The 13,704-nt window shown below is 51.2% G+C and overlaps 1 protein-coding gene across 1 annotated transcript; it reads left to right on the plus strand.

Annotated features, from left to right (window-relative positions):
- Window positions 1-1,503: 1,503 nt before the first annotated feature.
- Window positions 1,504-7,971, plus strand: LOC139747227 (uncharacterized). Its single transcript, XM_071659268.1, has 2 exons — window positions 1,504-1,619; window positions 4,815-7,971. The coding sequence occupies exons 1-2, from the start codon at window positions 1,599-1,601 to the stop codon at window positions 7,305-7,307; spliced, it is 2,514 nt and encodes an 837-aa protein (XP_071515369.1). The 5' UTR covers window positions 1,504-1,598; the 3' UTR covers window positions 7,308-7,971.
- Window positions 7,972-13,704: the final 5,733 nt, after the last annotated feature.

The following is a 13,704-nucleotide window of genomic DNA, read 5'->3' on the forward strand; positions in this document are numbered from 1 at the left end:
GTTTGATGGACAGAGGAGAGAGTTCTCCCACGATGAATGCCCTACAGGTGGAGTTCTTCCCTGTCCGGTGTACGGATGACGGAGTTCCTCCCTGTCGGGTGTACGGATGACGGAGTTCCTCCATGTCGGGTGTACGGAGGACGGAGTTCGTCTTCGTCGGGTGTACGGAGGACGGAGTTCCTCCATGTCGGGTGTACGGGAGACGGAGTTCGTCTTCGTCGGGTGTACGGAGGACGGATTTCCTCCCTGTCGTATGTACGGAGGACGGATTTCCTCCCTGTCGTATGTACGGAGGACGGAATGTCTCCCTAACCGGCGTACGGAGGACGGAGTTCGTCTTGGTCGGGTGCACGGAGGACGGAGTTCTTCCCTGTCGGGTGAACGGAGAACGGAGTTCCTCCCTGTCGGGTGTACGGAGGACGGAGTTCCTCCCTGTCGGGTGTACGGAGGACGAAATTCCTCCCTGTTGGGTGTACGAAGGACGAATTTCCTCCGTGTCGGGTGTACGGAAGACGGAGTTCGTCTTCGTCGGGTGTACGGAGGACGGAGTTCGTCTTCGTCGGGTGTACGGAGTACGGAATTCCTCCCCGTCAGGTGTACGGAGGACGGAGTTCCTCCTTGTCCGGCGTACGGAGGACGAAGTGTCTCCCTGTCCGGTGTACGGAGGACGGAGTTCCTCCCTCCTTGACTATGGAGACGAGAATCATTCCTCCAAGCGGAGATAGACGCGAAGTCCTCCCTGCAGTGCAGAGGCGCCAGGGTTCCTCTCAGAGATGTAAGGAGAGCAGAGTCCTGCCTCACGCCGGGGCATGGATCATCGACGTCCTCCCCACCAGGTGTGAGGACGGGACAGGGGCCGTGAAGTCCTCCCTGCAGTGCAGAGGCGCCAGGGTTCCTCTCAGAGATGTAAGGAGAGCAGAGTCCTGCCTCACGCCGGGGCACGGATCATCGACGTCCTCCCCACCAGGTGTGAGGACGGGACAGGGGCCCAAGAGACGCTGGACTCCGGGAGCTAATTGAAAGTGAGCGTGTGGTCCAGGCTGCGGCACACGAGGATCTGGGGCGGCGAGGGGGGACGCGCTGCGACCTTGGGGATCACTACTACACATACAAAACGCCCAGAGAGGAAGGCCGTCTCTTTTACAATCCGTTCGTCCTCCCGCTCCTCTCACACACCCAAGAAAAATGGACATGTATTTAGAGCAGCGAACGAACCTTTCAGCGACTTGTAAAGGCCTCGTGTGCCAGCTGTCTTCGGGCGACGGTTCACTTCGGTTCGTAGGAATGGCCGCTTTGTGGGAGGGTCGGCGGTGAGCGATGGAAGAAGAGGGCGTGACCACAGTGGTGAAGAACAGGAGGAGGTGAGGGAGGGGGAGGAGTTGGGTTGGGTCGGTCCGGTGGTGCCCCCAAGATGATCAAGTATGAAGTCCAGGGCACAGCGCATTCGACACCCCGTCTTCAGGAACTCGTACGCGCGAACGAACACACACACACACACACACACACACACACACACACAAACCCCTCCCTCAGCCAGGTATATAAGGGTTAACTAGATCAGGACTCGACACAGGCTTCTCAGCCCCTCCGCCGAAAACATGGGGACGTGGACTAGCTTAGTAAGTACCTCCCTCCCGCCCAGTGTTGACTGTGTTCTGGTCTCACGTATATTTGTCATCACGGGTGACGCACGAGTGCTTGAGTCTGATTGCAAGTTCGGCAATTTGCCGACTGACTGTATACATGTGTATCATTTGCTTGTGCGTGTGTGTGTGTGTGTGTGTGTGTGTTTGTGTGTGTTATGAAAGAAGCCGTGATACATAATCATCACTGAACTGCTATGTACGCATGGTTGTATTCTTGTTGAGTCCTTCTGAAAGCTTTGGTGCTGGTGTACATAACTTTACGTTTTGACCTGTCTGTTCGTGTGTGTGTGTGTGTGTGTGTGCCTCCGCCCGGATTAAGAAAAAGAAAATCGGTATGCGGTTGGTCTGCCATCACCGAACGATCGCAACTAGTGGTTGGGTGATTATGCATGAATCATTCACTCAGGTTATTGGGTGACTGAATGAGCCAGATATTAGGTATGTGGTGACTGACTGAAGTGCTTACGAATGCGAACGCACTCAGTGTATATATACATTCGCCACTTCCCGCGTTAGCGAGGTAGCGTTAAGAACAGAGGACTGAGCCTAAGAGGGAAAATCCTCACTTGACCCCCTTCTCTGTTCCTTCTTTTCGATAAGTAAAACTGGTGGGGAGGATTTCCAGCCTTTTTACGACACGCAGGGAATACGTGGGATGTATTCTTTCTCCCCTATCCCCAGCGACAGTGTATATACATACATGTATATCGTCTAATATGAGAGCTAATTCAGGATTCATCATTTTCTTGCTTATGTCCTCAACTTGTCCAACGATTCCCTTTTACTGCTCAGGTAGATTATTTGGGAAAAAGCATTGTTTGCTTTTGAGTATAGGGGAGGTGCTGGATCCTTGTGAGTCTTGGGAAAAGTGCTAGGTCATTGTGAGTCTTAGGAAAAGTGCAGGATCCTTGTGTCTCGGAGAAGCGCTGGATGCTTGTGAGTCTTGGGAAAAGCACTGGATACTTGTGAGTCTGAGGAAAAGTGCTGGTTCCTTGTGAGTCTTGGAAAAAGTGCTGGTTCCTTGTGAGTCTTGGGAAAAGTGCTACGTTCTTGTGAGTCTTGGGAAAAGTGCTGGTCCTTGCGAGTCTTGAGAAAATTGCTGAATGTTTGTGAGTCTTGGGAAAAGTGTTGGATACTTGTGAGTCTAGGGAACAGTGCTGGGAGTTTGTGAGTCTTGGGAAAAGTGTTGGATACTTGTGAGTCTAGGGAACAGTGCTGGGAGTTTGTGAGTCTTGGGAAAAGTGCTGGGTCCTTGTGACTCCTGGGAAAAGTGCTACGTCCTTGTGAGTCTTGGGAAGTGCTGGATACTTGTGAGTCTTGGGAAAAATGTTGGATCCTTGAGTCTTGGGTAAAGTGCTGGGTCCTTGTGAGTCTTGGGAAAAGTGCTGGATACTTGTGAGTCTTGGGAAAAGTGCTAGGTCCTTGTGAGTTCTGAGAAGTGCTGGATACTTGTGAGTCTTGGGAAACGTGTTGCGTTCTTGTGAGTCATGCTAAAAGTGCTAAGTCCTTGTGAGTCTTGGGGAAAAAGCTGGTTGCTTGCGAGTCTTGGGAAAAGTGCTGGGTGTTTGTGAGTCTTGGGAAGAGTGCTGGGTCTTTGTGAGTCTTGGGAAAAATGCTGGATGCTCGTGAGTCTTGGGTAAAATGCTGGGTCTTTGGGAGTCTTGGGAAAAGTGCTTGGTCCTTGTGAGTCTTGGAAAAGTGCTGGGTGCTTGTGAGCCTTGGGAAGAGTGCTGGGTCCTTGTGAGTCTTGGGAAAAGTGCTGGGTCCTTGTGAGTCTTGGGTTAAGTACTGGGTCTTTGTGAGTCTTGGGAAAAGTGCTGGGTCCTTGTGAGTCTTGGAAAAGAGCTGGGTGCTTATGAGTCTTGGGAAAAGTGCTGAGTGTTTGTGAGTCTTGGGAAAAGTGTTGGGTCCTTGTGAGTCTTGGGAAGAGTGCTGAGTCCTTGTGAGTCTTGAGAATAGTGCTGGATGTTTGTGAGTCTTGGGTAAAGTGCTGGGTGCTTGTGAGTCTTGGGAAAAGTGCTGGGTCCTTGTGAGTCTTGGGAAAGTGCTGGATGCTTGTGAGTCTTGGGAAAAGTGCTGGGTCCTTGTGAGTCTTGGGAAAAGTGCTGGGTCCTCGTGAGTCTTGGAAAAAGTGCTGGATGCTTGTGAGTCTTGGGTAAAGTAATGGGTCTTTGTAAGCCTTGTGAGAAGTGCTTGGTCCTTGTGAGTCTTGGGAAAAGTTCTGGGTGCTTGTGAGTCTTGGGAAAAGTGCTGGGCGTTTGTGAGTCTTGGGAAAAGTGGTGGATGTTTGCGAGTCCTGGGAAGAGTGTTTGGTGCTTGCGAGTCTTGGGAAAAGTGCTGGGAGCTTGTAAGTCTTGGGAAAAGTGCTGGGAGCTTGTAAGTCTTGGGAAGAGTGCTGGGTCCTTGTGAGTCTTGGGAAAAGTGCTGGGAGCTTGTAAGTCTTGGGAAGAGTGCTGGGTCCTTGTGAGTCTTGGGAAAAGTGCTGGCTGCTTGTGAGTCTTGGGTAAAGTGCTGGATCCTTGTGAGCCTTGGGAAGAGTGCTGGGTCCTTGTGAGTCTTGGGTAAAGTGCTGGGTCCTTGTGAGTCTTGGGAAAAGTGCTGGGTCCTTGTGAGTCTTGGGAAGAGTGCTGAGTCCTTGTGAGTCTTGAGAATAGTGCTGGATGCTTGTGAGTCTTGGGTAAAGTGCTGGGTGCTTGTGAGTCTTGGGAAAAGTGCTGGGTGCTTGTGAGTCTTGGGAAAAGTGCTGGGTGCTTGTGAGTCTTGGGAAAAGTGCTGGGTGCTTGTGAGTCTTGAGAAAAGTGCTGGATGCTTGTGAGTCTTGGGCAAAGAGCTGGGTCCTCGTGAGTCTTGGGAAAAGTGTTCGGTGCTTGTGAGTCTTGGGAAAAGTGCTGGGTCCTTGTGAGTCTTGGGAAAAGTGCTTGGTCACTGTGAGTCTTGTAAAACTCCAGTTTGCATATATCGATTTTCATTTCGGCTCTTCTGTATCCCATTCAGTGTTACCTGAGGATGTCTCTGGAGAGAGAGAGAGAGAGAGAGAGAGAGAGAGAGAGAGAGAGAGAGAGAGAGAGAGAGAGAGAGAGAGAGAGAGAGAGAGAGAGAGCCAGCAGGAGCCAACGACGAAGCGCCCCCCGTAAACTTAGTTCTTAGTCTCCTCGTTCTCCCTTCCAGGTGGTGTTGTCCTTGGCGGCGGTTAGCACGCTGAGTTTTCCACGTCCTGATGCCGAGTACAAGATCCCTAGTGTGGGCCTTGGAACCCGGGCACAGTACTACGTCCTCCACTCCGACGGCTCCTACAAGTTCGGCTACGACACCGCTGACGGCATATACGAACAGGCAATGGCACAAGCCCCTGGCGACGTCGCGGGAGCATTTGGATACAAGGACCCTACTGGCGCAGACATCAAGCTCGAGTACACAGCCGATAAGCGAGGCTTCCTTCCCACCGGTGCCCACCTTCCAGTTGCTCCTGCAGCTGATTTTGGCGCTCGTACATCGGGAGGATCTCCAGCTGCCCCTGTTGTGGTAACTAAGGCTGCTCCAGCGACCTATGATGTCTCGTTTCCAGCAGCGGCTCCAGCTCCAGCCACTCCCGTCGAAGTAGCTCAGGTGAGGAGTTCTACTGGTGATGACGGAAGCTACAGCTTCTCTTACGACGCCTCCAGCAGTTCTCGCTCTGAGTCTGGTGACGCCCGCAACTCGGTCACTGGAAGGTATTCCTTCGTTGCTGATGACGGCATCAACAGAAGGATCGACTACATCTCCGGTGCTGATACTGGTTATATCGCTGAAGGAGATTCCCTGCCCGTAGGACCTTCCGTTCCAGGGGCTGAGAGTGGCATTCCAACTGGAAGGATCCTTCCAGTTCTCTCTGAGGAGGAAGCCAACGCTCTTGCCGCTGCTACATCCGCTTCCGGTCCAGTCTCATACAGTGCACCCACTTCAGCTACTGGAGCTTCACCTGGTACCGCCACTGTCAGTGGCACTCGTGGTGATGCTTCCTACTCCTTCAGCTATGACGCTGGCGACAGCGCTCGGTCTGAGAGTGCTGATGCCGATCTCAACGTACAAGGAACCTACAGCTTCGTTCCTCCAGACACACAACACCGGCTGAGCGTACACTACAGGGCTGGATCAGACACCGGCTTTGTTGCCACGGGCGATCACCTACCAGTTGCTCCTGAAGCTGACTTTGGCGCCCGTACATCGGGAGGATCTCCAGCTGCCCCTGTTGTAATAACTAAGGCTGCTCCAGCGACCTATGATGTCTCGTTTCCAGCAGCGGCTCCAGCTCCATCCGCAGTTCCAGCTCCAGGACCAGCTACTCCCGTCGAAGTGGCTCAGGTGAGGAGTTCTACTGGTGATGACGGAAGCTACAGCTTCTCTTACGACGCCTCCAGCAGTTCTCGCTCTGAGTCTGGTGACGCCCGCAACTCGGTCACTGGAAGGTATTCCTTCGTTGCTGATGACGGCGTCAACAGAAGGATCGACTACGTCGCCGGTGCTGATACTGGTTATATCGCTGAAGGAGATTCCCTCCCCGTAGGTCCTTCCGTTCCAGGGGCTGAGAGTGGCATTCCAACTGGAAGGATCCTTCCAGTTCTCTCTGAGGAGGAAGCCAACGCTCTTGCCGCTGCTACATCCGCTTCCGGTCCAGTCTCATACAGTGCACCCACTTCAGCTACTGGAGCTTCACCTGGTACCGCCACTGTCAGTGGCACTCGTGGTGATGCTTCCTACTCCTTCAGCTATGACGCTGGCGACAGCGCTCGGTCTGAGAGTGCTGATGCCGATCTCAACGTACAAGGAACCTACAGCTTCGTTCCTCCAGACACACAACACCGGCTGAGCGTACACTACAGGGCTGGATCAGACACCGGCTTTGTTGCCACGGGCGATCACCTACCAGTTGCTCCTGAAGCTGACTTTGGTGCCCGTACATCGGGAGGATCTCCAGCTGCCCCTGTGATAACCAAGGCTGCTCCAACGACCTATGATGCCTCGGCTCCAGCAGCCGCTGCACCTGCAGCTCCATCTGCAGCTCCAGCTCCAGGACCAGCTACTCCCGTCGAAGTAGCTCAGGTGAGGAGTTCTACTGGCGGTGACGGAAGCTACAGCTTCTCGTACGACACCTCCAGCAGTTCTCGTTCCGAGTCTGCTGACGCCCGTAACTCGGTCACTGGAAGGTATTCCTTCGTTGCTGATGACGGCATCAACAGAAGAATTGACTACGTCGCCGGTGCTGATACTGGTTATATCGCTGAAGGAGATTCCCTGCCCATAGGGCCTCCCGTTCCTGGGGCTGAGAGTGGCGTTCCAACTGGAAGAATTGTTCCAGTTCTTTCCGAAGAAGAAGCCAACGCTCTCGCTGCTACAGGTTCGGCTGGTGAATCTGGCTCTGCCGCTGTTGCATACACCGCCCCGACAGCTCCTGGTGTGGCAACGGCCGCTGAGACCGGCACGCCAGGTTTGCCCTCTTCCAGTGCCCATGGCGATGCAGCGGCTGCTGCTGCCACCAGTTACTCGGCACCCACCTCCGCGACCCAGGGTGTGACTTCGTCCGGTAAACACTCCAGCCATGTGGTAGGTGATGTGCTCGTCCATCAGTACTCCCCCACCAACGCTCTCAAATACGGATACTCATTTTCTGCAGTTCGCCGCTGATCAGTGACAAGCTGATGGGGTTGTGTTGAGAACTGCTACGGAATCTGTAGATTTGCTCTCTCTCTCTCTCTCTCTCTCTCTCTCTCTCTCTCTCTCTCTCTCTCTCTCTCTCTCTCTCTCTCTCTCTCTTCTCTCTCTCTCTCTCTCTCCGTTTCTCTTGAACACCAGTGCCAAAGGGAAAAAAGAAGGAAAAATTCTTCTCAATTACGTTCTTAGCACTAAATCTTTCTGAGCTTACATCTTGACCAACTTTCACCTGATGAACAAATCTAAATTGATGGAACCTAGAGAGGCAGTGCAAGAGTGACGGAAACAAGAACCGACCACGGCGCTGGGATTCAGCGTCACTTCCGTGGACGGGGGAGCAAAACACAGCCGAGGCACTTCACACTCACCCCCCTCTCTCTCCCTCTCCTTGTCTGGTACGACCCTTGGCTTACGACAGGCGATATCCCAACCACTACCACAACAAATGTACATACGACTGTGTATAGGACGACTTAACCCAGCAACAATCAAAAGCCATAAAAAAAAAAGAAACAACAACCATGGCAACTAACAGGAATACCATATCAGTGGTGCCGAAAAAAAAGAAGATATATATATATAAAGTATCCTAGAAATGTGACTTATCAATAAAAAAAGGGGCAGATGATGTAATATACATATGTTTTTCCTTATCCATCACACTTACTCATAATCATTTGATCTAGACTTACCAGTGTTATGTCTAAACTGAGGAACTTGTTACGGTGTCACATCTCTTGGCTAATTCGGAGGCTACAGGACTAAAACTTCACTGATATCTAAATTATCATCAAAGTTTATCATCCAAAACAATCTCGCTCACGTTATACAAAACAAATAAAGCATTCCGAGGACATTACAGTTCCTGATCAATGTCTCCATTTCTCAAACTCGTAATTTCATACACATTCGCCATTTCCCGCGTTACCAAGGTAGCGTTAAGAACAGAGGACTGATCCTTAGAGGGAATATCCTCATTTGGCTCCCTTCTCAGTTCCTTCTTTTGGAAAGTTAAAAACGAGAGGGGAGGATTTCCAGCCCCCGCTTCCTCCTCTTTTAGTCGCCTTCTACGACACGCAGGGAATACGTGGGAAGTATTCTTTCTTCCCTATCCCAAGCGATAATATATATATATATATATATATATATATATATATATATATATATATATATATATATATATATATACTCCCAAGACCCTTTTTTTTTCTTGGAGAAGCTCCTGCAGTTTCGAGACTGCACTACACGCAGACGCAGGGAAATGAAGGACTCCTTCGGAGCAAAGAAGTTCCTCGACGAGCTTGTACTCCTTCCCCATTCATCGACGATGACGCAGCTTCGCCAGAGGCAGAGGCGACTCCTCCACTCGCGGTGTACCCACACAATCCCTGATATCAACCAACGTCATGTCTGCTACAGCACCTTGAAAAACCGATGTGGCATCTCCTCTCCTCTACCCTGTGGAACCCCTCTGCCTCCCTCCCAGCGTCACAAGTCCTCCTGCTGACAGTAATGCATCTCCGTCCGGGGCTGGGGCTAGCAGCGGACCGACCGACTCCCCGTGCCCTTTGGCATGACGAGCGTCGTGTAGTGGCCCAGGACGGGCACCACAGCGGGCAAGGGTCTGCCACGCGTGGGTCGAGACATGAACAGAGACTCAACAATTCGCACATCCTCTCAGCATGAATGAGAACATCGCCTCACTCGACACTATATAAATTTCGCTTTATCTCTCCGATGAAAATAAAGATCTCCGAAGGACAAGCAAAAAGAGGCTGTTCCTCACTCTCGCTCGCCACAACAAGCCAGTAAGACAAGACAAAAACACAAGCATAACAAAGGAGCACCTGACCTTTTCATGGACACCAGGCAGGTGTGAGGTGCGGCTCTCGTCCATCTTAAATACCATGTTACCTTGGGATGCCTGTAGTGCTTGGTGAGGCAACACCAGCACCAGGCTTCCACACTCATTACCACTGCCTCGCCAATCCCCACCAGCAGTAACTCCTCCTCTTCCTCCTTACGTCTCTTTAATCTTCTGCGTACAAAAGCACGTAACGCAAGTTATCAATCTCCATACGCAACACAGAACTCGGTCATCTGTTTGCCTAGCCCCAAGCCCTGCAGGTGGAGGTGCCCAGGAAGGCTATAGATACTTCCTATCATTGCACACACACACATGGCCTTGCCTTGGACTGGAGAAGTCTTTGAGGTCTTCTTCAGCGGCTACCGGCGGACGACTTCAGACGAGCCAGTTGGAGCAGATCAGGCCAGTAAAAACTAGCAGCATCAGCGTAAAATCAACTTCAACTAATATCATTGCGAACAGATTAAAAAAAAGTATTTGATTTAACATAATTCTGGCGAGAAATATAGTCCAAAAACACAGATCTGATGGAGGCAGAGCCTTGCAAAGTAACGTTCGGACAAATTAATATACATCCTTAAGTACAGAGAGTATCATCACAAGCTGGCCAGAGGACCTGGTGGGTGGAGACATGCAACTGCCTTCCCCACCCACTCACCCACCCATCCACCCACACACACAGACAGCCAGGCCCCTCCATCCACCCACCCGCCCACCCACACACACACACACACACACCTCACCCATCCTCCCTCCTGTCTGTCACACACTAAGTTCTCTGTAAGCGGGGGGTAGCACAAGGCTCACTCCTAAGACCCACACTTTCCATTATCTATAAACAATCATTAGTGACCTGAAGGCACGACTTACCAAGCAGGATTTCAGAAGTTACCGATGACACGGTATTAGGAAATACAGCCCAGTCAAAGGGAGACTGACCGTCTAGGGTTTACAAGAGATTTAGACAATCTAATGGCGTGGTCAGAGAAGGTGGGAAATGGTCTTCGATGTGGACAAATGGAATGCATCCTGGAGAGGAGAAAAATATATGTTCTACGAATATATAAATGGACGGTAAGCCCATATCCTAAGTACATGAAAATGACCTTAAAGTAAGTATCTTTAAGACAAAGAGAAAAACAAGAAAGAAAATAAATCTTGTCGCTTGATCACAGACAAGGAAAAATTAGAACAAGTACAAAGAAGAGACACAAAACTTAACGCGTCACTCAGATATACGCCATGAGAAGACTCAGCCATCTAATATCATTCCCTCTACAAAAAACGCAGACTCCAAGACCTTGAATGTTCAAACTACCCAGTAATCATGACGACACAACACATAATTTCTCCGCATCGGAGAGAGAGAGATTCGACCGAAAAAATTAATAGCATGAAAGTAATATGTGATAATAAAGTGAGCTAAAGATTTTTTTGGCTGTAAAGTTGTGGGACAATGGAATGAACTCACGCCAAGTGCTGTCCAGTCGAAGACTAGCAATACCTTTTAAAACATGAGAGTTAGACATACACTTCAGTAATAAAAATCATCAATGAATCAGTAAAATACACATGCAAATTCCTTGTAAAAGCACAATCTCACACATTTTTTTTTTTTATCGTTTTAGATCTTGGACCCACTCCACAGAGACCCCCCTACTGCAGTCAAACTAGGCAATATTATCTCGTTCACACTTTCCTAGAAAATTTCCACGACAGTATACTCTGTACGTGTTGTATGGTGTTCCATCTCGGCTGTTTTCCTGCCGGCTGTTGTGCCAGAGGGAGTGGTGGTGGGCGGGCGGGGAGGTGCCTCCTGCTTTACTATCCTGTCTCCTTCCCTAACGGAATTGGAATGCGGATATCCTTTCTGTCCTCCTGCAGCTAAACCTCATCTTGGACCATCAGGTCTCATGGTGTCTGTCACTCTTATGTAACCATACGCTCCTCCCTGTCACACTCCATCCTCCCTCCTGCCTGTCACACTCCACCCTACCTCCTCCCAGTCACACTCTACCCTACCTCCTGCCTGTCACACCACCCTACCTCCTCCCAGTCACACTCTACCCTACCTCCTCCCTGTCACACTCCATCCTCCCTCCTGCCTGTCACACTCCACCCTACCTCCTGCCTGTCACACTCCATCCTACCTCCTGCCTGTCACACTCCACCCTCCCTCCTCCCAGTCACACTCTACCCTCCCTCCTGCCTGTCACACTCCACCCTCCCTCCTGCCTGTCACACTCCATCATTCCACCTCCCATTCTAACCTGGGTCAGGACACAGGACACACATTCTCCTTCAGTGAGAGAGATATGGAAATCCTTCTTCCAAGACGTACCTGGGCGGGTAGTGGGCGGCGCCTGGCTCTCGCTGGACCTGACCTAACAACAACTCGGTTCGTTCCAGGGGAATGCGAAGAAGGACCACGAAATGACCTGGAGGAAGCAAAAAGAGAAAGAAAGAAAGAAAGAATTCAGTACGATGAATCATTCACCGCAAGCAATGGCAGAGGTGAGATCACTTGATCTCTTCGGTCAAGGAGGATCATGTGCCATATCTTCCCACTTCCTCTCCAGACAACTCCAACACGCATCACCACCACTATCTGACCCTCTCTCTCTCCTCCATCACCACCACGCCAACACGTCAGTAGACATCTCCCCCTCCCCCAGCAGGAGCACCATTTCCACTCAAGTCGTCAGTCAATGAAGGCCAGCAAGCAGGCCAGCAACAGGTCCTTTTTTTTCCCTCTATGTTCCGGGGAATCCTGGTGGGTGGTGGGTGGCAATGAGCGATCTTATCACATGTTTACTGTGGGTGGAGATGGGGGGCGGGGGCGTGGGCTGAGCCAGTGCTGCCCACATCCTGGGTGGGGGACAAGGAGGTGGGTGGTGGGCGTGGGTGAGGACAGGGAGGTGGGCGGTGCAGGTGGGAGTGCCGGGCAAGAGGCAGGGAAGACCAGGTTCACCTCCAGGAATGCAAACATGAAGGTCACGTCGCGACGACCACCACCAGGACCCAGCAGGTCCCACACCCACACCACCAGGACCCAGCAGGTCCCACACCCACACCACCAGGACCCAGCAGGTCCCACACCCACGCAACCAGGACCCAGCAGGGCCCCTTCCACACCGCCAGGACACAGCAGGTCCCCCACCACACCACCAGGACCCAGTAGGTCCCACACCCACACCACCAGGACCCAGCAGGTCCCCCCTCCACACCCACACAACCAGGACCCCACCACATCCACACCACCAGGACCCAGCAGGTCACACACCCACACAACCAGGACCCAGCAAGTCCCACACCTACACAACCAGGACCCAGCAGGTCTCACACCCACACCACCAGGACCCAGTAGGTCCCACATCCACACAACCAGGACCCAGGAGGTCCCCCTTCCACACCACCAGGACCCAGCAGGTCACACACCCACACAACCAGGACCCAGCAAGTCCCACACCTACACAACCAGGACCCAGCAGGTCTCACACCCACACCACCAGGACCCAGTAGGTCCCACACCCACACCACCAGGACACAGCAGGTCCCCCCTCCACACCCACACAACCAGGACCCCACCACATCCACACCAAGTCATCATAACCTCGTCTTAAACACACATAAAATCTGGCCAGGTCGGGATCCTTGGTGAGTCGTGTGTGTGTGTGTGTGTTTCTCAAGACAACCCCTGAACCAGATAGCGAGAGTTGGGAGAATATGTCCAACACATCCAGGGAAAAGGCACAGTCATTTTGTCCATGTGTCTGTATTATCTGCGGACGTACGTGTATATGTCTGAGCATGCCAACACACACACACACACACACACACACACACACACACACATCCTGTATGGAAAGACCAGTCGATGGTTAACACTTTCATCTTGTTCGTATGAACCGGAATCTCCTTCCAGGCTTCGAATCCCCGGCATTTCTCTCGGCTTACCCGAGGCTCACACACACACACACACACACACACACACACACACACACACACACGCATAACGGTGTCCAGTTCCCCAGCAAGCACTCGCATTTCTCTCTCTCTCGGCATACACAATGACGAAACATGTGAGGCTTCCTTGAATTTTTTCCTTCTCGTATTTTTCGTTTTATATCAACACTTGTGTCTCACTTGTGTATACTGGGATGTTGAGTTGACTGCAGCGAGGACGTAAGACTGCAGGGATGACAGTCTGTGTTCTGGTTTTCCACAAGTTTCACTTGTGGACCAAAAAGTGATGCCTAAAATGCTCTCTCTCTCTCTCTCTCTCTCTCTCTCTCTCTCTCTCTCTCTCTCTCTCTGTTTGGAGTTGGTCGGTAAAATAGGTATCTGGTTTAGGCCAGAATATATATATATATATATATATATATATATATATATATATATATATATATATATATATATATATATATATATATATATATATATATATATATATATATCTTTTCGCTCAAACTATTCGCCATTTCCCGTGTTAGCGAGGTAGCG

This window comes from Panulirus ornatus, chromosome 67 (assembly GCF_036320965.1).
Source record: "Panulirus ornatus isolate Po-2019 chromosome 67, ASM3632096v1, whole genome shotgun sequence".
NCBI lineage: Eukaryota > Metazoa > Arthropoda > Malacostraca > Decapoda > Palinuridae > Panulirus > Panulirus ornatus.

Bases quoted from the DNA above. Each gene is read 5' to 3' on its own strand.
- LOC139747227 (XM_071659268.1), top strand. From the start codon at position 1,599: ATGGGGACGTGGACTAGCTTA. The intron at 1,620-4,814 runs GTAAGTACCTCC...TCTCCCTTCCAG, and splicing joins TGGGGACGTGGACTAGCTTA to GTGGTGTTGTCCTTGGCGGC.